Source organism: Siniperca chuatsi, linkage group LG5, assembly GCF_020085105.1.
Source record: "Siniperca chuatsi isolate FFG_IHB_CAS linkage group LG5, ASM2008510v1, whole genome shotgun sequence".
Classification (NCBI taxonomy): Eukaryota; Metazoa; Chordata; class Actinopteri; order Centrarchiformes; family Sinipercidae; genus Siniperca; species Siniperca chuatsi.
The window spans coordinates 30,684,406-30,711,049 of NC_058046.1; the positions used below are offsets into that span (position 1 = coordinate 30,684,406).

The window sequence follows — 26,644 nt, forward strand, 5'->3', positions numbered from 1 at the left end:
TAAACTGCTTCAACTGTTCAGTCTCCTTACAACTTGCACATACTAATACAGGTTAATGAAGAACACTGAGAATGTTTTAGATTTTTTAAGGATACAGATTTATTAATTGGCAATTTAGATAAAAGGAAAGCTCTTATAACACAGGGAGCTAACTGGAAAAAATCTAAGAGCTGGGCGGCTGTTCTTTCAATTTGCAGCTTATGTTGTACCCATTTATTTCAACAGTGATATGCAGTGCACTCCAAATTTAGATCATTGATATATTATGAAAAGTGACTGATAAAACTATAATTAAGTACACACTGACTGTTAAAAATGCTGCAAAAATGATCAATATACACAAACCACTTTTCTAGTCCAAAATTGGTTTTAAACCAGTAGATTGTAAGTGGATGTTTCTTGAGCTGCATTTCACTCTGCACTGTATTTTCTTTGATCCAAGATCATTCTCAAAGATGAAGCTTTGTCTCCAAAGCAACAAGTCTCCAACCCCTTTGGCTTTGGAAAGGCAAATGTCTTGTTTCTTCTTTACAGAGACACACAAGTGCTGTTGAATTAAGTCTGAATCATTAGATGAAATCCACGTATTCAGCATAACACTTGAACACTAATTGTATGACATGCCTCAAGGTATAGGCTCATAAAATATTTTTTAATTTAACACCCATGTAACTTCAACTTGAAGGTTCATTCCTGACCTTGCAAAGAGTAGTTTGACGAAAAAAAAAATTCTCAACACAAGAGCACACTTGTCATTTCCAAATCTTTCAACCCCATCTCATGGCCTTCCTCAGCAGACTCAGCAGAGTTGCTCAGTTGTCAGGGAGATTGTTTAGTTGTTAGAATGTGATGTAAGTATGACATTTTGGTCATGTGATAAGAGGTGGTCATATAGGGGATTGTGAAGACTGACAGGAGCATAAAGATCACAGTGTACAGAAAACCCACACAGTCAGTCAGACCAATACCTTAATTTTAACTCTAACCTCCACTGACAATGTAAAAGATCGGTTGTGAGGACCCCCTCAGAGGAGCAGTACATCTTATTAGCAATGAGGAGGATAGAGAGAGCATGTCTGAGCGGCACCACCAGAAGCATCTTAGTGGGGCTCCTGTACATGGCTGGGCTGTTTTTAGTTTATTTTATTACATTTGTTTGTCAGGATCACATACAAAAACCATTAATCTTGGACAAATAGAAGAGATGCTCTGTTCCTCATTTAGCTACTAGCTATTTTCCATCTGCAGTCACCAGGCAGGTATACACAAAACATGATATCACAGGAAAGCTGTGGGGAATACTACATCAGTGAAATAGCAAGGAACCTGGACAACAGACTTAATGAACACTGAAAAACAGATATCAACTGACTGTGAACACTAGACCAAAATCACAGCATCGATTGGAAAGGGATCATCGACCAGGAGTAATTGGACAGCCAGAGAAAGATCAAGGAGAAAGATCACATCCAATGCCGGAGACCATCTGGTGAAACAGGGGTTACCATCTCGTCCCCATATACCTGTTATCATATGACCAAAATTCCACACCCATCTCCATGACATCTAAGCAACTCCATCCACTGAGGAAGGAAACAAGATGTTGAAAGCTTTGGAAACAAGTTGGACTTTGTGTCAAGATTCCTTTGGTCAAATCAAGCTCTTCTGGAAAAGTGCTAGAGTGTATAAAGGCTTCTTTTTTTCTCAAGTAATGCAAAGTTTCACACTAAAGTTACATTTTGTATTTTTTATATTTATACTTTTTGTATGTTTCATTACATAGAGCTCAAACTGTGCCTGTGGCTGGTATGATGATATGAAATTCTGTCATGAGAAGTCTAAAAACAGTACATCAGTGCAGGCTCAGGCTAAACTGTATTTAGTCCTTAAAATGTACATGAGCTGGCATCAGCAATGGTATATGAATAGTACAGCAATGTATGCTACTGGTAAGAGCCCATGCATTTTCTCCAATATTATAATATGCACTTTTTATTCTAGTTGCCAAAAGTTTCCTTGAAGTCCAGCAGCTGTTTTATCTGCTCACTCTGCATTGAGTGGCGTCTCCACAGCATCTTCTTGGCTTTTAGATCCCTCTGGAAAACAGGAGCGCAGGGTAGAATAGGCTTTGATCCTGTAAGAACACCATTCAGTGTCTTGCTACTTCCACTCAAAGGGTAGGAAAAGCTAGAGCTGACCCCAATATCTGGTATAGGAGCATGGGGATTCAGAGGAGGTAGGTATCCAGGGCGAGTGTGGGCAATGTGATCCAGAAGAAGGGCCCCTGAGCCTCTTCGCTCCAGCCCGGCAGTGCCTCGTCTATGGACAGAGCTCTCCATGGACTCTCTGGATCCTGATAGAGTGGAAGATCTGCTGTTGACCAGCTTGTGCCTTTCTGGTCCCACTCCAGCTCTGCCACCGTTCTTGGAATTATTGTCTTGTTTGCCAAACTGTGGTAACTGAGAGTCAGAATTATAGTGGTCAATACCAATGTTCCGCCGACGGACCACATTTTGCAGACTGGAAACATTCAATTGTCTGAGACAGTCAGAGGAATCTTCATCCACAGGACTGGATTCATGGGGAAAGGGGAGACTGTCTTGATGCAAGTTTGGGTGGGAAGCAGAATGCGGTGAACATGCAGCACTGTCATATGACATTTTTCTACCAAAGCCTCTTCTTCCATCTCCCCCCCTATGCTCATTTCCTGACATGTTCTCTAGTGCTTTGAGAAGCCCTGTTGTGTCTTTGACATCAATGCTGTGGTGGCGTGAAACAACTGGAGGTCTTCTGTGGAAGGCGAGGCCATTGACTCTGAAGGATGATGACTCCTCAGGTGTAATTTCCACTGGCTCCTCTGTCAGAGAGGAGGCCTGGCTCTGTTGAAGCAGCAGGGAAGGACTTTTAGACCACTGCTCGGAGTGTAGCTTCTGGAGATTAATTCGCTTATCCACACCAGGAACACATAAAGGACTAGGATGTTGGATTGGAGAACTTGGTTGAGATGTGACTAGGCCAGGCCCTGAGCCTAAACACTGGGGATCCCTGAGGCCAAGAAGGGGACTACCAGGTTGGGGAGAAGCACTTGCTGAGGAGCCCTGTGGAGGAATTCGTAGCTGGACCTCATATGGAGACATGCAACAAGATGTTGGGGTGTAATGCAAACACTCCACAAGGTCTGGAGGTGGAGGGACATTGAGGTACTGTTTTGACATCTGATGGCCAGATGGCAGTTTGTTGGTGGTGATGATGATAACCTCCTTACCCTTCGCTTTACAGGCATCCAGGAGGACCCGCAGGACGTCCCTGTTGCCAGAATTGACAGCATAAACCAATGCTGATAAGCCTGCATGATCCTCCAGAGTTGGAGCAGCTCCACTACTCAGCAGGAGTGACAGAATTTCAGCTCCAGCTTGTTCAAGGCATGCATGCATCAGAGCTGTTTTCCCTGTCTTGTCTTGGATGTTTGGATCAGCACCATTTTCCAGAAGATACCTATTGGGAGTAAAGATCACATTTCTTACACCAGGAATATCCTGAAGTGGAAGCTAGTAATCCTAAATAAAAACACATGCTTTCAAGGATCAATAGCATACATGTATCCCGATAGAACATACCGAACCATCTTGTGTTTGGGTACACTCTGTGAATCTGTATGGTGTGTCTTGCAGGCCACCATAAGTGGTGTCTCGCCATGTTCATTACTCTCGTTTATGTAGGCTCCTCCCTCCAAGAGCAGTCGAGTTAGACGCAGACGACTCAAATATACAGCCTTCAGCAGAGAATTGCCATCTGTTCGAACCTCTGTTGACTCAGCCATTGATCTTGGCTGCCTCTAATCCACCTTCAGCGTCTTTGATGAAGTATCTGCAATAGAGGAAGAGGAATATTAAATTCTCAGGTGTAGTCCATCAGGTGGGCAGCTGTTAGTGGCTTTAAACTGTGGGTCCTCAAACCACACTAGAACTTCAGATAAACTGCAGACCCCATTTGTTTTTTCTTTTGGATTCCAGACTCCTCCAAACCCATTTCCATTCTTCTCTGCATGTGGTTATACATGTCTGCACTCTGAGATTCTCACATACTTGCATATATAAACATTCTTTTTTTTTTTTTCAAATGTCCTTGGTCGCCGGTTTGACCTTTGTTGCATGTCACGGCCCCCTCTCTCTCCCCTGTTCCCTGTCTGCCTCTTGACTCTCAATTTGTCCAATTAAACCAAAAAAAAGCCAAATAAATCATCTTAAAAAATATAGCCACAAGCAGCAATTCCAGGGTTCAAGCCAACACAGACCGTTAGAAGCTTTTGATCTGGACCTGGTCAAATGTGGCCTTGACGTGAAAAAAGCAGTGAAATCTCCCCTTTTTTTTGCATCTTCACAAATCGAATAAAGAAAACAAACAATTTCTGATTCATAGTCTGATTCGTGTTATGCCACGCACATTGTTTTTTAACTTGTAGAGCCCCTTAGCAGTCGATTTGATGGAAACTTTCAGGGCATATTTCAGGTTCTTATGTGGACATATCCTGTAAGTTTTGTGATGATTGGAAATACAATGCCTGATTTATAGTCAGATTTATGTTATGCCATGCCCTTTTTTTTTTTTTTTTTTGCATTTGTAGCGCCCCCTAGCAGTCGACTTGAATGAAACTTTTTCAGGGTATGTTTCAGGTACTTATGTCGATATATCCTGTAAGTTTACGGTTATTGACTTTGGTCTATTTATGTGCTGAGCCACACCCCTTTTTAAGTTCATTGGTCATGTCTTTAAAACGAAATAAGATATCAGCAAGCTTTATACAACGTTTGATAAGCTTCGTCCAATGATGATCCACCGAAAATTTGGTAGCAATCGGACCTACGGTTTAGGAGGAGATGTCAAAAAATTCAAAATGGCAGAAAATATAGTTAGGCGGACTTTAGTGGTCAAAGAGGTTTTTTTGTAGAGCACATTGAGCTGGACTTGTGTGAGAAATTTCCAATCATTTGGACGTATGGTGTGAGGGGCGTGGCCTGTTCAAAATAGCATTTTTGGGCCTTAATTACAGTGCCACCATGTGGCTGATTGGGCTCGCATTTAGTGGAACCATATGCACATAATTTCCAGTTATTTGGCCAAGTTTCGTGTTTCTCGCACATTCCAGCTCACAGCAATTTGAGCCCCTTCTGGGCTTGAACCCCTAAAAATTCTTACACAAAAGGTAACATGCACATAGCAAGTACTTGAGTTATCTTTCTCTCCTACTGTATATTCTACAGCACTGAATTTTGTCCACTTAGAGTGGATTACTGTTTTTTTGTGCATGATATGTACCCTGTTTAAAAGAATGACTGCAAAAGTCCACATTAATAAGCCTTTTCCACTACAGGAACTTAACGACCCATAACTTAAAGTGTAGCCAGGTTCTGCTTTTGTTTCAGCTATAAACGAGTTCCTGAACCTAAATTTGGGTATTGATCAGAAGATGGTACTAAATAAAAGTTCCAGGTACTCTCAAGGGAAAGAAATGTAACAGCTGTTTTGCAGATGTTATTCAGTTTCAGAATACCTGTGTTTTATTTCTTTGTGGCAAAATGGCTCCATACAAAATTGAAAAAAAGCAGCCTCTGGCCTATGTTTCACCTACATGTACAAAATTTGGGAGGTACATGTATCACTCCAAGACATACAAAAAAGTATGGAGCCATACCATAAACCCAAAAGGAAGGCTGCCATTTTGAATTGAATGTGCACTTTAACAAACTCCTCCTAGAGAATTGATCGGATCGACTTTAAAATTTCGCAGTGCAATCTAAAGACCTTGGCAATTACAAATTGTGCTAAGTGAGTTTTCATTGAAGGGTGTGTCTGTGGTGTGCCGTGGAATGTCAGTGTCGCGCCATGATACAGGAAGTTGCTGTAACTTCAGTGTACACGGTCAAATCTGCTCCAAACTTCACATGTATGATAAGAGTCCTGCCCTGAAGACATCTGCATGCCAATATTCACTCATAGCGCCACCTACTGGTAAGAGGAAATTACATGTTTTATGCTTTGACATATTCCTCCAAGCAGGATGACCACATTTACCTCAAATTTGGGCAGAAAAGCCTTAAGACATTGATGATGCTGTATTGTGCAGCTTGTAAGTTTTCGTTGAACACTGTTGTCGTAGCGACACATTCGGCGTGAAACAGGACGTTTTTGTAACTTGAGTGTACATTGTCCAATCTGCCTGAAATTTGACATGTTTAATAAGAGTCCCAGCCTGAGGACATCTTCATGCCAATTAGGAGTTGTGATCCTTGCACCACCAACTGAAAGTAAGCCTTGCGTGACAATCATCATTCGATTTACATGAAACCCCGAAGGGGCTGAAACCCTTTTATGTTTATTCCAGTTTATTATTTGGGCCCGAACACGAAAGTGCCAAGAACCTATTATATTTCTAGAGATCATCATTAGGGCCCGAGCATGAAAATGCAAGGAACCTATTGTTTTTCTAGAGATTAATAATAACAATAATAATTATAATTATAATAATAATTAATTATTATTATTATTATCATTATTATTATTATCATTATTATTATTATCATTATTATTATTATTATTATTATTATCATTGTTGTTGTTGTTATTCTGCCCCTTTGAATGAATTCTTGAGGGGCTTAGGATGCTCGAAAACAAAATGTTTGCACACACGTCACAAAGCAAAGTTCTGCAGTGATTGGGCTCAGGTGTGGTCAGGGGGATCTATAGGTCCCCCAAACGCACACCACGTTTGGGAAAAAGTTGCTTTGATCTTCATGAGATTTTCAGGGTTCATTGCTCTCATCATAAAGAACATATTTCAGTTTCTTTTGAGAGAGTTTACCCAACAGGAAGTCAGCCATCTTAGATTTTCCAGAGTCTCATTTACCAGAGTCCCATTTGGGATTACTTTGAATATGACTGTGTCACAGATAAAAGCAAACGCCTTGTAGTAATGGAAGGTGATAAAATATGTGACACATTTCCCACGAATCTGAAAGTCCTTTTGATTTTTTCAAAAGCCTAACCTAGCTTAATTAGTCATAGTGCCAAGTACTGGCAACAGGAAACAGGGTTATTTCATTCTTGTCTAATAGGGGTGTCAGAATCAGCTTTATTGCCATACACATACAAGGAATTTGCTTTGGTATTTTGGTCCAAAACAATAAACATAGAAATATAAAGCAAGTACTGCAGGTCAAGACAAGACATTACGATATTAAAGAATACTGAATACTGTACACTGTACATGACAGGCAGAGTAGTCAACAATGTTATGCAGGGATTTTGTCTGAAATACTATGCTCAATGTATACAGAACAAATGAGTTAGTACTGGGCTATAGATGGCAATCCTGAGTCTTGAGTGGACATGGAGGTTGTGAAGGTGGCTTACTTCCTTCACTCACTTTCTCAGGGATATGCACAAGTTTCAGTCCAGCAACTGATATGGAGGGGTGAAATTTGTCAGTGGCTAGTAGAGGGGAGGATCATATATTGAAAGAAAACATTTATGGCACACTGGAATATGAACATTAGAAGTAGAAGTAATGACTCTGACCCAACATTTAGGTTCTTACTTTATCAGGGATTCTCAGTTATGCAAGAACTGTGAAACTGAACAATTCACAGTTCCTCAAACGTGATTCCAGTCAGGTGAAATGGCCGTTGTGATGTATTGGGATTGTTAAGCTTCTGTGAGTTCATATGCACACACACACAGTAGCTATGTTTACAATCAAATATTTCAAATTTTTTATGTAGCCTAGGCCTACATGTTTTTTGAAAGGTTGCAGGTGAAAGCCAAATGAGTTTAGAGACATGTATAGTTTTGCTCATATTTAAAAGAAGGGGATGCTCAAAGCAGGAGTAAAAAGGTTAGTTAGGAAGTGTTCAGTTTCTACTGTTAGTGGAACCCATGACATATGGCAAAGACGTTTTGATCTATAAGTCCTGAAAAACTGCTGTATGGCTACTGCATGTACAGTGGTTTGAAAAAGTGTTTGCCCCCTTCCTGATTTCTTATTTTTTTGCATGTTTGTCACACTTTACTGTTTCAGATCATCAAACATATTTAAATATTAGTCAAAGATAACACAAGTAAACACCAAATGCAGTTTTTAAATGAAGTCCTTATTAAGGGAAAACAAAATCCAAACCTACATGGCCTTGTGTGAAATAGTCAGTGCCCACCTGTTAAAACATAACTGGTTTATCACACCTGAGTTCAATTTCTGGGGCTGTTTTGCTGCTTCAGGACCTGGAAGACTTGCTGTGATAAAAGGAACCATGTGATAAATGGAACCATGAATTCTGCTGTCTACCAAAAACTCCTGAAGGAGAATGTCCGGCCATCTGTTCTTGACCTCAAGCTGAAGCGAACTTGGGTTCTGCAGCAGGACAATGATCCAAAACACACCAGCAAGTCCACCTCTGAATGGCTGAAGAAGAACAAAATGAAGACTTTGGAGTGGCCTAATCAAAGTCCTGACCTGAATCCTATTGAGATGCTGTGGCATGACCTTAAAAAGGCAGTTCATGCTCAAAAACCCTCCAATGTGGCTGAATTACAACAATTCTGCAAAGATGAGTGGTCAAAAATTCCTCCACAGCGCTGTAAAGAACTCATTGCAAGTTATCGCAAACGCTTGATTGCAGTTGTTGCTGCTAAAGGTGGCCCAACCAGTTATTAGTTTTAGGGGGCAATCACTTTTTCACACAGGGCCATGTAGGTTTGGATTTTGTTTTCCCTTAATAATAACCTTCATTTAAAAACTGCATTTTGTGTTAACTTGGGTTATCTTTGACTAATATTTAAATTTGTTTGATGATCTGAAACATTTAATCAGAATCAGAAATACTTTATTGATCCCCGAGGGGAAACTCTTGTTACAGCTGCTTACTATCATGTCAGTGCACACAGGAATAGAAGTACTAAGCAAAAAATATAATACACATATAATACAGGTAAGATAAATTAAGTATCAAGTGGGTATAAGTATAAAATTAAAATAAGTGTAAAGTACAGAGTGGATTACCGGTTGATGATAAGTATGTACGATATAATAATACAATGTAATAATATAAGTAATAAGTAGTAGTGCATGTACTGTCAAGTTAAGTGTAGCTTATTATGATTATTATGAGACGGTGAATATTGCACAGCAGTAATGAATAAATATCAATAAATTAAACTGAAAACAGAGTATATTGCACCAGAGTATTAAACTGAGAATAATGCACAATTATTTCAAGTATTGCAGTGATGTTATTGCAGTGATCCAATGTCCAGTTTATTGACTTAAGGTCATATAGACTAACACTTAGAGGGAGGAGTTGAAGAGTTTGATGGCCACAGGCAGGAATGACTTCCTGTGGCGCTCTGTGGTGCATTTTGGGGGGGGATGAGTCTTCTGCTGAAGGTAGGTAGGTAGGAAGCATGTCATGGAGTGGGTGGGAGACACTGTCCAAGATGGCATGTAGTTTGGCCAACATCCTCCTCTCTGACACCACCGCCAGAGAGTCCAGCTCCACTCCCACAATGTCACTGGCCTTACTTATCAGGTTGTTGAGTCTGTTAGCGTCCGCTACCCTCAACCTGCTGCCCCAGCATGCAACAGCATACAGGATAGCACTGGCCACCACAGACTCAAAACATCCTCAGCATTGTCCGGCAGATGTCGAAGGACCTCAGCCTCCTCAGAAAATAGAGGCAGCTCTGGCCCTTCCTGTAAAGAGTTTGAGTGTTCTTAGCCCAATCCAATTTATTGTCCATGTGTACTCCCAGGTATTTGTAGTCCTCTACAATGTCCACACTGACCCCCTGGATGGAATACGGGGTCACTGGTGCCTTGGCCCTTCGTATGTCTACAACCAGCTCCTTAGACTTTGTCGCATTGAGCTGCAGATGATTCTGCTCACACCATGAGACAAAGTTCCCCACCTCAGTCTTATCACCACCACTGATACATCCCACCACAGCAGAGTCATCAGAAAACTTCTGAAGGTGGCAGGACTCCGTGTGGTAGCTGAAGTCTGTGGTGTATATGGTGAAGAGGAAGGGATAGAGGACAGTCCCCTGAGGGGCCCCAGTGTTGCTGACCACGCTGTCCGACACACAGTGCTGCAGACGCACATGCTGTGGTCTGCCAGTCAGGTAGTCAACAATCCAGGACACGAGGGGGGCATCCACCTGCATCGCTGCCATCTTCTCACTCAGCAGGGCTGGCCGGATGGTGTTAAAAGCACTGGAGAAGTCAAAAAACATGATCCTCACCGTGCTTGCCGGCTTGTCCAGGTGGGTGTAGATACGGTTCAGCAGGAAGATGATGGCGTCCTCAACTCACAGTCGGGGCTGGTAGGCGAACTGAAGGGGGTCCAGGAGGGGTCTGACCATGGGCCGCAGCTGTTCCAGCACCAGTCTCTCCAGGGTCTTCATTATATGGGAGGGCAGTGCCACCGGTCTGTAGTCCGTGGAGCAACTGGGACACGGCGTCTTCGGCACAGGAACGAAGCAAGATGTCTTCCACAGAATAGGGACCCTTTGAAGACTCAGGTTCAGGTTGAAGACATGCTGAGAGACTCCACATAGCTGGGGGGGCACATGCTTTTAGAACCCCGGGGCAAATGTCATCGGGGCCTGCAGCCTTGTCTGAGTGGAGTTTCATCAGCTGTCCTCTCATCTGGTCAGTAGTCAGGCACACAGCAGAGGTTACAGGCGGGGTGGGGGGGTCATCAGTCATGAGAGGGTCGTTAGCCTGAGAGCCACTTCAGCCTGGATTGCCCTCACCTCCTCCCTATTACCATCAGTAAATAATAATAATAATAAAACTTTATTTATAGAGCACCATGTCTCCGAGAAGCACATCAAACTACACTCATGGAACTCCGTCTAACACCGTTAGCTCGCCCAGTGTGACAAATATGCAAAAAAAATAAGAAATCAGGAAGGGGGCAAACACTTTTTCACACCACTGTATACTGTTAAAACCACAAGATCCTTGAGAACTTTTGGAGGTTCTTCAATTTGAAACTGTGGAGGAACCTCTTAAGGTGCTTTGAGGAACCTTCAAGAAAAGGTTCTTAGAAGAACCCATTCTTAGAACCCTAAGAATGGGTTCTTCTAAGAACCTTTTCTTGAAGGTTCCTCAACCTGAGGAACCTTTTGAAGTTCTGTGAGGAACCTTTACAAGTTCTGCTGTAGTAATTAAAATAATAAACAAATAATATTATATAAATAAATATATAAAATAAATGACGATGAAACAGCAGCTGTCTTTAAGCAAGGTTTTATTTACATATATCAGACTTTTGAAAAGTTCAATCATAATGATTTTGAGGGTTGAGCATTTATAATTTGCAAAAATAAATAAATAAATAGGAAACTCAATAAATACAAAATATTACACAGGAATAAATACAATACACATTATATAATGTCTGTAAGAGCCAAATACGTTGTTGAAATAACCAGAATGTAATTATTTCCTTTGTGTACATTGGATGTCACTGTGCAACTATCAAGGGCTCAGGTTTAAAGATAGGAAGTCAATGTTGTGTTTGGTTTTTGATGAAAACGGAGGAAATAAAGAGATTGTTATTCTGCAACCGAACGTCCTGTGGATTCTGTACTGAACACACCGCCTTGGATCAGTTTTTATAGCAATGATGGCAAAATTTATTTGAAGGACCTCAAATAAAGTTATAAATACCTTTGTGTGTCTCCTCACATTCCTGGCCGAGTGCCCTCTGGACTAAAATCTCCTCGCCCAGGCTCCTCCTGACAATTTTGTCTGCTGCTTCTCCAAAGCCTTCCAGCAACCTCTTGTCCACATAAACTTTATAGATGTGATGAATTTCAGAGAAAATCTAAAAGAAGATTATTTCCATACATTACAAAGTTGTCTGGAAGAGTAACCTATTAAAAGAAACTTTTGTACATTAACTCCATGCAGTGTTTGAACTCACAATGCTGATATACTGGAAAGCTGGAAACGCCTGAAGAATGTCACTTGTGAAGTGGCTTTGAAGAGGACATTCGCTGAGTGTCCACTTCATTTTCTCCTTCAGGACGTCCATGTTTGAACATCATGTATGATTAGTTCTCCACCACCACATAGTAGACGCAGGAAGTGATATTTAACTCCTTCGCACAGTGCTTAAGGGTCGTAAACATTCAGAGCGGTGTCAGCCGACCTCCAGTCACAAGACTGCAGCTGTTGCTCCCCCCGAGGCATGCATGGAGGCGTTCAACACTGCTTGCAGCTTTAATTATTAATTATTATTATTATTATTATCATTATCATTATCATTATCATTATCATTATTATTATTATTATTATTATCATCATCATCATCATCATCATCATGTTGTCTGCCGCTTCAGCTCAAATTCCTGTGAGCTGGAATGAGCTACAAACACGAAACTTGGCCCAATAACTGGAAATGATGTGCAAGTGCTTCCACAGAAATATGAGCCCAATCGGCCACATGGTGGCGCTGTAGTTAAGTCCATCTCAATGTGCTCTACAAAAAAGCCTCTTGGACCACTAAAGTCCGCCTATTTTGAAGTTTGAAGCTTATCACAAGTTGTATAAAGCTTGTTGAAATCTCATTTAGTTTTCAAGACCAATGAACTTCAAAAGGGCAGTGAATCAGCACATAAATAGATTAAAGTCAACAACCGTTTGGCCAATCATCATAAAACTTACAGGATATGTCCATGGAAGTACCTGAAACATACCCTGAAAGTTTCATTCAAATCGACCGCTAGGGGGCACTACAAATGCAAAAACTGGGCGTGGCATAACACAAATAAGACTATAAATCATAAATTGTTTGTTCCAGCCTCACAAAACTTACAAGATATGTCCATCTATGTACCTGAAACATACCCTGAAAGTTTCATTTAAATCGACCACACGGGGGCGCTAAAAATGCAAACATGGGCGTGGAATAACAGACTATAAAACAGAATTAAAGTAGCTGAAGTGACTTTGCACGGCTTTGTGAAGTCTGAAACCCACTTGTTGCTGCTTGCGGCTTTAGTTTCGGCTGATTGCGCTGCTTCCTTCTGTTGAGCGAAAACCTGCTCAACAGAAAGGGTCTGAACCCGCAAATTGCTACTTGCAGCTATATTTATTATAAAGTTCAGGTTATGAAAAGCTCCAGGTTACAGGTCGTTAAATTTCCATAGTGGAAAAGAGCTATAAGTAGACTGAAGTAGGCCTGTTAGTGAAACCTGTAAGGAGTGTGACTGGTTTGTCGACTACTTCGCCTCTCATCCAGTGCATGACCCTGACCAGGGTAAGCAGATTAGAAAAAAGATGGAAGGTATCCATAGCAACAACATTAGATTACTAAAGTAGGTGACTGTAGCGCACTCACGACATAGATATATTGTTAACGTCTCAGAGTTCATAGCACACTGAAATGAATCCAAACCGATGGCAGCCTGGGAAGAAAGAGAAATGCATTTTCAAAAATCTGAAAATCAACGAATTGCTTTTGCTTCCTCCTTCCAGCTTCAGACATAAGAACATCATCTCCTGGAATGCCTGATTTCATTTCTGCAGCTTATTGTGTTTGTGGCCTTGTGTTTCTCTCATCCAAGTCTGTGAAGCTGTGACCGATGACTTATTTTAACTGTGTAGGTGTGTGTGTATCAGTAGGGTGTAAAGCATGTATGTAAATACAGCTGAGACCAAATTATATAAAGAAGTGAAAGTCTTGTAATGTACTTTTCAGTGTACACACTGTGACATCTACCTGTACTTCAGTTCATGATTTGACTGTAGTCTAGCATAACAAGAGACCAATGTATTTTATGCCAAGTCACATGCCAAGATCAGACAACACAATATCAGCCAATGATGGCCCAATGACAGATATGGGGCCCAGTGACCACGAAAGGTTCCAGTTTCACTTTCATTCACAATACCCTGATTACATATTGATACATTTGTTGTCTGTGCTTTCATGCAAGTCCTGAAAGACGGCAAGCTACGACACAAGATGACTTGCACTGAAGCTATGGTAAAGAGAATTCAAACATCAATCAAAAATTTTTATAAGTCCTGCTATTTTACTTCCAAGTAATTTTCAAAAATAATATTCAAATGCTGCAGCCAGAAACAAGGTTGATGAGAGCAGAGTTTCTGGGCTGTAAAAAACAACGCAATGACCTAACAGAGAGGCTAAAAGCGCCATGGAGTTTAGGGGAACTGCAGAGTTCTCTGTAGGTTTGTCACATGAGTGACCCCTTTCACATCACACAGTCATCTGATTCAGTGTTTAATAAAATAATAAATTGATTGGTGCAGCTTTAAAGTATCAAAAGTAAAAGTACAAATTATGCATAAAGGCTTGTTTTATAATATCATACATGTAGATATTATATTATTGGATTAATATTATTAATGCAGTAACATGTAAGCAACATTTTACTGTTTTAACCTATAACTGATTTAATCTATAACATTGCATCATATTTTAGAAGTTGTTAATTGTTTTTGTGTGTAAAAACATAATCTGCAGAGTAACCAATAACTATAAAGTGGTGTAGTAAAAAGTACAATATTTTCCTCTGAAATGTAGTGGAGTAGAAGTATGAAGTACCATAAAATGTAAATTGTATGTAGGAAAACGTAGGGACCAAGCATTTTTGGAGCTCGACCTATACTAGCAACTGAAAATATCTCTACCTCTGCTGAACAGATTTGGACCATTCTTTTTTAATCTGTCTCTTGTAAGTCAACTAACTTTATGGATGTGCAATACTAAATCACTGGAGTACTTTTTTTAATCATTTGTACAAAGCTGTAACGGTTAATTTGGGAGGACTGTGTGTGTGAAGAGCAGGAGGTTTTAAACTCTGTTAGCAGCCTTTCTGCAGGGTGACATTCAAACCCCCATCTACTCTTCTTTGAGGGGTCATGCCTGGCCTTCAACCAACACCAACACAGACAGAATAGCTAATGAGAGAGGAAGCAGAGGAAATGTCATTCCTTAACATTTTATCACTCCACATGTAAAGGCCAGACATTTTCTCCATTCCATGGTCCCAAGTAGAGACCGAGATATTATTATGACAACCTGGTACTTTAGATGCATGCACTTGTAACAGCTACTTATATATGTAGTCAAGTGGAAGGCTATATGCAATGCCTAACATTAGAAACCCATTTAGTCACAGGTAGCACTGGAATATGAAGTCAATTCATCACAGCAGCACAGTTCAAAATACGACTTGATAGGAAAGACAAATGTTTCTCTGAACAGCATAGAAATAACCATGCAAGGACAAATTTTATCATACATATTCTAAACAATGTCCACTTACTGTATTAGATAAAACAAATAATATCATATATCTCTGTGTCATTTATATACAATGTTGTCTCTTACATGTTCACACACAAAAAAAAAAACAGAATGATAACTCCTGTTTGGCATAAATACTGTAAATGTAGATAAAGATGAAGATATACTGTAACAAGTAACATATAGTAGTTCTAGATGAATTGTATCATCCCCACTTGAGTGTGCTGATGTATCTGCTTTCTTTAAATATGAATATTTCTATAAGAAAATAATTCTTACCATAACAATTTAGGGACTATTATGGAAAATCTATGGCACATACAATGCTGCAACAAACTGTAACAAATCGTTTTTAAAAGCACAACATTCTTAATTTCTACACTACAAGTTATTGTTGGTATGTGTACAAACTTACCTGAATGTGTCTCATTCTTTATTGTAAAAGCTGTTCAAACTGCAGGTCCCCTCCGGTTGATAAGGTCACTTGAGGTCACTGTCAATGTACAGGCTGAGGAGAAACCAGTAGGAAGAGCAGACATCCGTGCAGGGGAGTGACTGATGAAAGGAGTGAGAGAAGACTAATATACGTCACATGAGAGTGAAAGACTAGCCTATCGCAACTGAAAAGCAGGAAGCACACAGCCAATAACAGCACATCCTATTGTGAGCAACCACTGATCTTTGGTAAAGTATTTGCGCAGGTAAGACTCATTTCTTTTCACTTTCAGGTATTCAGACTGTTGATGTGTTGAATGACAAACCCGACGTCACCGGAAAGGTCAAGGCTGCAGACAGATTTATTGTGGTGAAGATTGCACAACAGAGAGCTTCAGTCATTTCATGGACAGATTACCATATTCAGAAGTCAATGATGGAGAAAGGCTGAGAAAATAAGGCACTTGAATGTATGGTTGATTGAGAAGGACTAGTGCAGTGCTTGTTCAAAACGTGCCGGTTTGGAACAGGCCGATTGCTTAGCCTCTGGTATTGCTGCTTGCAGCTTTCTTGAGAACTGCTTCTCTAGGGGTGGGTTATATGGCCCTAAAATAATATCACAATATTTCAGGGTATTTCTGCAATAATGATAGTCTTGACGAAATGACAAAATCCAAAAAACTATTTTTGGATTAGAACTCACAATCAGCTGTTGAGCTCTCCTAGCAGGATTTTTGGCTCAATCTCCTTGTACTCAAACAGGTGCTTCTGCTTGAGGTGGTAAAATAAGTTTCTTGTATTTGCCCCTTTTGTTTTTACAGTCTTGTCGCACTTCTTACATATTACCGTGGTTTGTTGTACATAAGATCTTTTGTAACCAAACTACTTTCACACTACTGAAGTCGCTCCCCTTTTTTTTCCCCCACTGTGAAACTTCTCCACAGTGGAATTTACAATCGTTAAGGGGGAGAAATGATAGCCAATTAGTTGATTGAGTCTTTGATTGTGTTTAAATCAAATTAGAGGTGTGTGTGGTCTGCTTATGATAATGGTGCCAAGTTAAAAGGAGTTAGTTAGCATGCAAAGACTGTCTGTGAAGAGCATAACATAACTAACACCATTAGGTTAATTTGGTAGCCACATAGTAACAGATAAACACGTCACAACAACAAAACCCCAGAAAAACACATTAGTACATCATTAACTAAACAGTCCTGTGCTTAGACTAGTACACTGTTAAGCTATGGAAGATATATATATATATATATATATATATATATATATATATATATATATATATATAAATAATGCCCAGTTAAGTTACATTACCAGTCCAAGGAAGGAAAACAGGTTGCCTTGAACATGCTGCTGTGTTAACTGCCAGTCAGTCTATTGTAGACGAGCCAAGCTGGGAAGACTTGTGGTTCCGCTGTGGAAGCGTCTTCTGCTGTGCAGTGACCGCTTGTAGAGATCGGAGGAAGCCGGTCGCTTTACCTGTTGTTGTCCTTACAGAGTTAACAGCTTGGCGTTAACTTGCTTCGTGCTCCTGTTAGCAAGTGAAGTTAGCTGGCAGGCTTTGTGTGTGGCAGGCGTTTGTGCTAAACTTTGTTGCACAAAGTGAGATCAAAGACTTCGGTTCTGCTGCGTGTTTCTGCTCCAAGCAGATTACACGCCGGTGGTAGCAGACTATCGTCTGCTGCGTGCTAGAGGCAAAGCTAGGAGGAAAGAGTTCAGTCGGGTGTTTGCTGGAGAGCAGGCTACACTGAGAGGGAGACAGCCATGGTTGTCTGCTGCAGTGACAGATTCCAGGAGAAAGAGCGTGAACAATGGCCATTGAAAACCTTTTATTTACCTGGTGACATCCGGGTCACAGGTCAGACTGGCCACTAGTGGCTGGGATGCTGCGTTCAATGCTCTTGGGATTTTGTAATACAGAAGAGCATGCAGTCTCCTATTGAAAGTTAAATTTAAAAAAAAAAAAAAAATCACAAATGAATGATATCTCCATTATCACGATATCATTTTTTTATTATATTAAAAATTATCGTGAACTATATGATATGGCACACCCCTACGCTCATCCAAATAACTTCACACTAGACACTGCACTTCTTTGGGTCCTCAGCAATACACCCGCCAAGTGTGAAGTCAACTGGATGAACTGTTGTCGAGAAAATCATAGGACAGATATACAGAGTCAGAACATGCCTGTTTGGAAGGGGCCGATTGCTTGGCCTCTGGTACTGCACACATGAAAAGCAAAATGTACAATCGTTTTATGTATTAAAAATGTCAAAATATGCATTTGTTTTATTATAGACTAAGGTTATCAGCATTTGTGGGAGATGCTGAAAGAAAAGCCCTGCCATTGAAATCTAACTCTAAGAAGTTTTTCATGTAGTCATAACAGTGAATGAATAAAATGTTTACTGCATTAGTGTTGATAAAATCCATGAATTCACGCTGAAGCTAGCCAGCTACCCCAAGTTATAGCTAGTTCCCAGGGCATTACCAAGGATAGGCTGACATTATTCATTGAAGGTAGCTAGCTAACATTAATAAAATTAAGTTATCCACTGCATAGGGCTATCAAAATGTTAACATTAAAACTCTTTAAAGTTAGCTGACACCTCGTAACCAGCGCTGTTCAGAGAGATGGCTCTGGGTACAACGTAGTCACCGACTGTCGTTTAAACTTGCGCATGCATGGATCTTAAACTGTGGGTCTGGAACTGCTGCATCTAGAACTGTAGCGGCTCTCTGGCTCTGCAGGGCAATGTTTCTCAGCTTTTTTGAGAACCACTCATCCAAACTACTTCACACTCAACACTGCACTTCCTTGGGTCCTCATACACCCACCAAGGGTGAAGTCGATCGGATGAACGGTTGTCGACAAAATTTAAGGACAGACAGACAGAGATTCCTTCCTTTATAGTTAGATTTCGATTTTTTCTAGCTTAGACCACTTTTAAATCTGGTTTTGAGTTTTGCCAAAGATCAACTGCATACGTGTCTCAGAGCGGAAACACTGAATGGAGAAAGGATCAGTGCTGATATGAAGCGCTTTGAGTAGTCAGAAAGACTAGAAAGGTGCTATATAAGTACAGTCCATTTACCATATCCCAGTGAATGCAGCAAAGCTTAGAGGTGTTATTTATGATGTACCTTTAGCAATGACGATGGATGAGATAATCCAAGAAGTGATAGGAGAAATGGTGGTGAAAGCAACAAGACTATAAACGCAAAGAAAGGGTGTGAAAACTGATAGCCTGTCAGTAGTCCTTGAGTTTGAAAATGTTATGCCCATGTGAGTAAGAATGGGATATTTGAGTTATGATGTTATCACCTCACTGGAAAAAGATAATTGTTCGTAGATTGTTATACTATTTAGAACAAAGACTAAGCACATATCAAATTGGATTTCGTGAAGGAAGATCTACTGTAGATGCTTTAGTGAAAGTTAGTACTGAGGCAAAAAAGCAGTTAGTATGAAACAGGTCATGGCTATAGTGCATTTTGATATTGAGAAAGCTTATTACACAATGTGGAGAGAAGGACTACTGATTAAAATGCATAAAATGGGTATTGGCAGAAGGCTATACAACTGGATTTTAGAGTTCCTGTCTAATTGGACATTCTGTGTTAAAGTTGGAGATGCTGTTTCAGATGATTTTGATATTGTAAATGGTATTCCTCAAGGTAGTGCTATTAGCCCTATTGATAAATGATATGTTTATGAATGTTAGTAGAGATATTGAGACATCGCTTACGCAGATGATGGGGCTATATGAAAAAGTGGGAAAAACATTAGACATGTGACTAATAACATTCAGAGTGCTATATTGAAGGTTGAAAGACGGTCATATGACTGGGGATTTAAGATGTCAATTACAAAGTCGTGCTACATGTTCTTTACCAGGAAGAGAAGGCTAGATTAATTATAATTAATTAAGATAAATTGTATGGTCAAAGTAGGGAAAGGGTAACAGAGTTAAAATATTTAAGATTATGGTTTGATGAGAAATGTATATGGAGGACAAAATGTAGGGCTTTAATACGATCATGGGTGTATGGTATATGGAGCAGCAGCCAAGAGTGTTTTGGAAAAACTAGACGGAACACAGTTCAGAGCTCTAAAACTCAGTATTAGTGCTGTTAAAACAACCCATACTAATGCACTACTGGTAGAAGCTGACGAATTACCATTATATTTAAGACATTCAAAGTTGTCACTGGAATGTTGGCTTATGTTAAAGAGATCTGGAGAGGAACAACCTGCAACAAAAGGTGCTGTGTGATTGTTGGGAATATTCACAACAATGAAAAGGTAAAGGATTTGGTTGGAATATTAATACAGTAGCAGAAGAATATGGTTTAAATAGGTTAGATTATGGGCCAAGTACTATGTGGGGTAATGTCCATGGATATTTCCAGTGCCCAATGTGGACAACCTGTGGAGCAGAAGAAAGAATGGCTTGAAAGGAATGTTGATAACATTGGATATTTGGTTCAAGATTATGTGAAGATGTGAACTATATGCCAATATTTACTTTTAGATCTAACGATCCAGGGAGTGGATGTGTAGGAATACGAGTGTACATACCTGAGTTTGATGGAGTCATATATGGAAAAGAATTAATGATAGATTATCTGTGTTTATTTATTTATTTTAATGGATAGAGGAAGTAAGGTCTGAGAGAGTTGTCCATTGTTCAGACTCTACTGCAGCTCTTAATAGTTTGCACAGCTTGACAACGGCATTAGTCCCGTCGCTGACTGGCTAATCATTAGTACCTCGCGACACTCATTTGATCGATCGCTTTGTAATCACGAAACAGAACATGCCTGTTTGGAAGGGGGCCGATTGCTTGGCTTGGAAACCGCTGTTTCTTGTCGTGATGCCAGAACATAGACTGTAGACCAATTCCAATCCGGCCCCTACACCCTTCCACTCCATGACTGTTGCACTCTGTGTGGAGTCACACTCATGGCTGTGGAGGGTCTCTTAATTAAGGGGGAGGGGGCACGCTTTGGGACGCCCTAGCCTTTCTCTGACGGAAACAGGAACATTCATCAGCATTCAACAACATTTTTCAGATATTGTAATTAAATCTGCATCATTGCACTAATAGTCTTACAGCTACATAGTAGTTTAATGTTTATTTACCTTGTTGAGCTTGTTGTCCTTGTTTTTAAGCTGTATTTATGTCTGTTTTTGTGTGTGTGTACATTGAGAGCAATGAAAAACCGGAGTCAAATTCCTTGTATGTGTACACATATCTGGCCAATAAAGCTGATTCTGAAATCTAAAAGATAATCTTATACACAGCACTGACAAAGATTTAGCCTAAGTGTATGGGCAATGGCATGGTACACTCATTACATTCATGGCATAGTAAGCTTGTGAAAGTAAAAATGATTAATTGAATAAATAAAAACTCACTCCCACTCTTCTTTGGCCGCATTTCTTTTTTTGTTGTACATTTTTTTGTTTGCCATTCTTAACCTGATTAAACCCTTGTTTTTTTTCCACAGTCCCTGTGTGGAGGTGGGTATGGGTGGCTGTCAGCTGCAGAGGGAGAGGTGATGGAATGGTTCAGGTGAGCAGCATCAGAGAGAGGTAATTGGCACAGCTGAACCCGGTTAACTAATTATGCTCTCCCTAAATACAGTAGCATGCTGGACACAAGGAGGGAAAAGTAGAGGTGGTTGGAGGAATGGTGGATGCTGATGGAAAGCTTGTATGTGAAGAAAAAGAAATAAATAAACAATATAAACTGGAAACGTGGTCTCAGGGCCAAGGGAACTCACGGTAGCACAACTTTTCTACACCCTGAAATTGCACAACACAGGCAATAAAGTTAAATAATTCTGTTATTCATGCAAACTCCATCTGGAATAATACACCACATTTTTTTACTAGTATATACTGTTTTTTGTCATCGGTATATGACAAGTCAGTATGATGACTGTTCTTATAGGGCTTCTTCTGCCTGGAATATGCTACCCACCAACACCAGACAGATTTGCTTTCAAAAAGTCACTACAACAAAAATTGATGAATCTCACATAGATTTTATTTTGTTATTGCTGTTTTGTAACCTTAATGTTCATTATTATTTATTTTTTGGTGCCATGTGTTTGTGCTACTTATTGTTTCATGTGCAGATTCATTTCACTTATATTGAATATTTGGCTTATATTGTTTCTTGTCTTATTGATACTGTGTGATTTTAAATTGTTGTCATTTTTATTGTTTTCGTGTGTATCCCAGGAAGACTAGTAACCACTTTATGGAAGCTAATGGGGATCCAAATAAAGAATAAATCAAATCAACAGTGTAGTCTATCGTTTTCTTGGGTACACAATGGCAATTTCGTTTCAAAATACAATGTAAACTCTAATTATGTCATGTGTGCACGAAAATAGTCAGTTTGAAATATGCCATTATCCTTTGGAAATAACTGCATGGAACTCACATTTGTAGGCATGTGGCGTTTCCTGCATACCAGGCACAAAAGAGGTGCTGCACTTGAGAAGAGTGTAGTTTGTAAACCTGTATCGATGCAGACTCAGGGTGCATCCCAAGTCTCTTAATTGCATCCACGTTTCCCTCAATTGCGTCTTTTCCTTGCGTCTTAGTCCCTCCCACCGGGGATTAGGGGTGAGCGGATCGATACCAAAATATCGATACTAAAAAGGGATCAGTTTTTCCTTTTGTATTTCATCAAAGTGTAGAACTGTCTGTGCAACCAACGCTCTGTTGTCATGAACACATTTTAGTGCATGTACTCTTTGCTTCTCCTCTGCTGTCGTGTTGTGTGCACTCAAACAACATATGCGTCGCGCAGGTGCAGTGCGCCCTGACTAGTTTAATCTGACACATAATTGCAGTGATGGCTGAACGAAAGAGGCGCATCGTTTGGAGCTATTGCACAGCTGTGAATCAACACGTTTCTAACTGCGATGTGTGTATCGAACCTGGGTCTCACAGGTGGCAGGTAGAAATTCTATCTCTCAGTTAACCTTATGATTGCTAACCTCTGGCAAATGATTTAGTGGTCATGAAAATGTATTCAGATTTAGCCTATTGATTGGATAAACTAACAAATCATGACACACTACTCTCCCCTACATTAAAGTACATATGCCCCTTTTAATAATAAAAAGTATTGGTATCAGTATTGATATCTAATGATTCTGGCCCTGTATTACTTGGTATCGGATCAAAACCAAATTTTGTAATATCAGGTCAGGAATCATTTCTACTGGCAGAATGCCTTTATATTATTTTTTCATTATTTGCATCTGTATTTATTGATATTCTGGTTGTGAATTTATTATTGTATAACCCAGAATATGATTATGGTGTATTTTGAACATTTTTGTTCAGGGAAAATTAAAATTATGTAACCGTGTCCTAACTGAATGCGAGCGTCCGACTATCGCGTCACATCGAGTAACAGCGAACGCTCTCTGTCCACACTGAATCTGTTAAATATGCAGGACTGTTATCATGTAAACAAACTACGTACCTATCAGCTGTGCGCTCGAGATCAGACTGGAGACGTTAACCAGTGGAGTAAATGATGGGTGAGTACTCGCTCACGGCCAGTTAGGACACTCCAATAGAAAACTACGGAATCAAACAGATTTTGTCGCTGATGCTCACTGGCATCGCATGCCAGTGTTTCTTGCTGACGTTAATTGTATCCATAATAAAAGTTAATGGGGGAAATAAATAACATGAAAAGAAAAATCTTTATAATAAATGAAGAAAGTTGTTTGTGGTCCTTTTGTTGTTCAGACCTACACTTAACAGATTTTTAACTAGATGGTGAATCAGAAAACAAATAAAATATAAAACGAGGGAGTGATACACTTGAGTTTAATCTGTTATCTGTCTGAAACTCCAGTGATGTTGTGATGTATCAGATTAGTCCTATCAGATTAGTCCAATCAGCTACAGCATCCAATCAATAACTGATATCCAATACGGGGGTGTGTGGGCCAGTAAAAGAGTTCCGTATCCGGGATATTTTGGCCTCATTTTTGTACAGTGGGAGGAAGTGGAGACGCGTCATTCATCTTTATATACAGTCCATGTGACAGACCAGAAGAATGGCGTTTAATTAGTCTTAAATCCCACACGCATATACACCAGGCGTGTGCACGTGATAGAAGCGCACATAACAGTATCCACGAGCGGAAAAACCATCATCGCAAGGGAGCCTTTCTGCTCCATGTGCACAAATGTGGTCGCACGACCAAGGGGCTGTAACAAGTGCTCATTCAACCCTCCTTACGCTCTCACAAGTGCTCAACACTGGCTCGCTCGGCAAGTTGACTTTTGAGACTTGGGAGGCGAGGACTCAACTTTCTTCTGATTGGCTGGCGGGGGCCGCTTGTCTAGCCTATCATCACGTTTGCATTTAAAGATTACATCCTGTTCTGAGCCTAGTTCAAAAGCAGCTTATTTCATCCATACTATAACAAGTTAAATTAGAAAAACTTAAATTAATACTTTTACATAAGTACAGTTTTGAATGCAGGACTTTTACTGAAGTATTTTTACAGTGTGGTATTGATACTTTTACTTAAGTAAAGGATCTGAGTACTTCTTCCACCACTGGTCATTTTAACAAACAGTGAAAACAGTGTGACTCAAAGAAAATAAATAAATTGAATTAATTAAACAACTGCAACAGCTTGCAGTAAGGGTTAATTCAAAGAATGTTCAACAAAGACATCTTAACATTTTATGGGATTAGATTTGTTTCATAATAATTGAACAAAATCTCCCAAGAATCACGAAACGTTTATTGAAAGTGAAATAAAATAATTTGACCCCCCATAGCACAAAGAAAACTTAGAATAAAACTGTAAAACATTTTATTACAAAATTCTCAATTTTTCTTTTCCTGATCATTATTAATCTTTAGCTGTCCATTTTTTTCAGTTTTACTGCTGAATTTTTCATTTTCATACCACTTGTTGCTCATCCAGACCACTTAACTGAAATATTCAGCAGTGAAACTGAAAAAGTGAGATCCTGATCAGTGAAAGACAAGTGCAGAATTTTATAGATCGAATATCTTGTGTAGTTTTAGTGTCAATTTTGCTTTTGAGGTCATTTTTTGGTTTCACATTTTTATTCACTTTCAATAAATGTTTGTTTGATTCTTGGAAGACTGTTCAATTATTAAGAAACAAATCTAATCCCATACAATGGCTCTTTTTTGTTGAACTTTCTTTGAGTCATTGTTTGTTAAAATGACAATGATAACCCTTACTGCAAGCTGTTGCAGTTGTTAATGAATTCAATATATTAATATAGCAGCAATTCATAACATTATCTCATTACAATTTTCCTATAGAGTAGGTCTAGACGGGGGGGATCTCCCACAGATCCAGTCTCTGCAGCTCCGGAGGCAGAAATATCTGCTGAAAGCGACAGGAGGAGAGGAGAGAAATGAGAAAGCACAAAACTAAATTCTGTGTAAAACTTTGTTTATGCTTGCACAAGACACAGGCCTCCACAGATAGTATGTGAGCTTGCGTGCAGTGGCGTTTATGCTCAATGTTATCCGTTGCAGTATTCTACAACTACGAGGCCCCATTGCGCATAGTGGACAAGAACATATCCAAATACGCACAATATTTTAACCAATTTGCATAGCACACAACACAGCCAAATACATGTTTTGTAGCAAGAGTATGCATGATGTTACAGTTTAATTATAAAGTTAAACGCTTTACCTTGAGCTGGGTGCTCCAGTTATATCACTCAAGGGGTTGAGGAGATAACGTCTTTTGACCATGATGCTTGGCATTATTTTAATAATTATTCAGTATTGCTGATTATTTCTCAAAACACCCTTAAGCATTCAATTAGGTAAATAACAGGAGAATTAAATCATTTATATATAATTAAATAAGTTTTGCATCTAACACTGCTGTGCATGTCTACAGCTCGACCCTTTTCCAGCAGGGGAAAAGGTGAAGAAGCAAGAAGTTGAGCGTTACCGGAAGGACGCCATAGACCAAACATGGCTGCACACCCTGCTATACAGCTCCTCGATGCTGAGGAAGAATTGAGATTAATTGTAAACTCATATCTATTCATGGACATTCCTTATTGCCTTTATACAATATCCCTATAAAGAAAGAAGTATTTAGAACAAATATATTCCAATGAAATTAATGTTGAAAGGTTGAATATCCTGTAACCAATCTGATTTTGCTGGCAAAATATTTTCTCAATGTAGATTTTTTTTAAGATCTCCTGTTTTGGAAGAATGTAAAAACAAATGTGGCCAGCTTTTTAAAATCTTTGAGACATTAATAGTAAAAACTAATTCATGCTTTCACTTCTTAATTTCAGTTATTTTCTTTAATTTGTGGCATGTCATGTTCTCAGCTGTAATGAACTAATGTCATGTTCTATACATGCCTGTTTGAACTTATTGAACGTATTCAATAAAGTGGGAAAGCAAAACCTTCAAACTCCATCTTGAAAGTTAAAGACCGACATGCGCAGTGGGCGACTTGTTTCAAAAACTTGGGAGGTGCAACAACTTGCACTACAGCACTGGACTCAAGTGGTGTGATGACATCACTTTTGGCACATTGACTATACAAGGTCCAGCCATATACTTGGTTGTGACTTAGTGTTAAAACTGAAAACCACTGGCACTGAAAAACAAGACTGTCACCGATTTGGCGTGAAGCGGAGGGGTTTGAGGGGAGGGAGCAAGGAGAGCGTGATTTACATATAATCTGCATACTAAGGAGAGAACATCCCTCTTTCCAGACCTACAGTCTGCCCACGAAGCCTCTGGCATGGCTGCACACCTAGGCAATGGCTTCCACAA

At 39.7% G+C, this 26,644-nt stretch overlaps 1 protein-coding gene across 3 annotated transcripts; it reads right to left on the reverse strand.

Annotated features, from left to right (window-relative positions):
- Positions 1-118: 118 nt before the first annotated feature.
- ankrd34bb (ankyrin repeat domain 34Bb) lies at positions 119-22,765 on the reverse strand. 3 transcript variants are annotated; one of them, XM_044195613.1, is made up of 4 exons: positions 22,250-22,765; positions 15,751-15,890; positions 3,618-3,867; positions 119-3,495 (listed from the first exon to the last, which is right to left on the reverse strand). In XM_044195613.1, the coding sequence occupies exons 3-4, from the start codon at positions 3,818-3,820 to the stop codon at positions 1,998-2,000; spliced, it is 1,701 nt and encodes a 566-aa protein (XP_044051548.1). In that variant the 5' UTR covers positions 3,821-3,867; positions 15,751-15,890; positions 22,250-22,765; the 3' UTR covers positions 119-1,997. The 3 variants fall into 3 exon arrangements, with proteins under 3 accessions (XP_044051548.1, XP_044051549.1, XP_044051550.1); XM_044195614.1 differs by lacking the exon at positions 22,250-22,765 and adding an exon at positions 21,214-21,311; XM_044195615.1 differs by lacking the exons at positions 15,751-15,890; positions 22,250-22,765 and adding exons at positions 11,726-11,882; positions 11,982-12,257.
- Between the last annotated feature and the right edge of the window lie 3,879 nt (positions 22,766-26,644).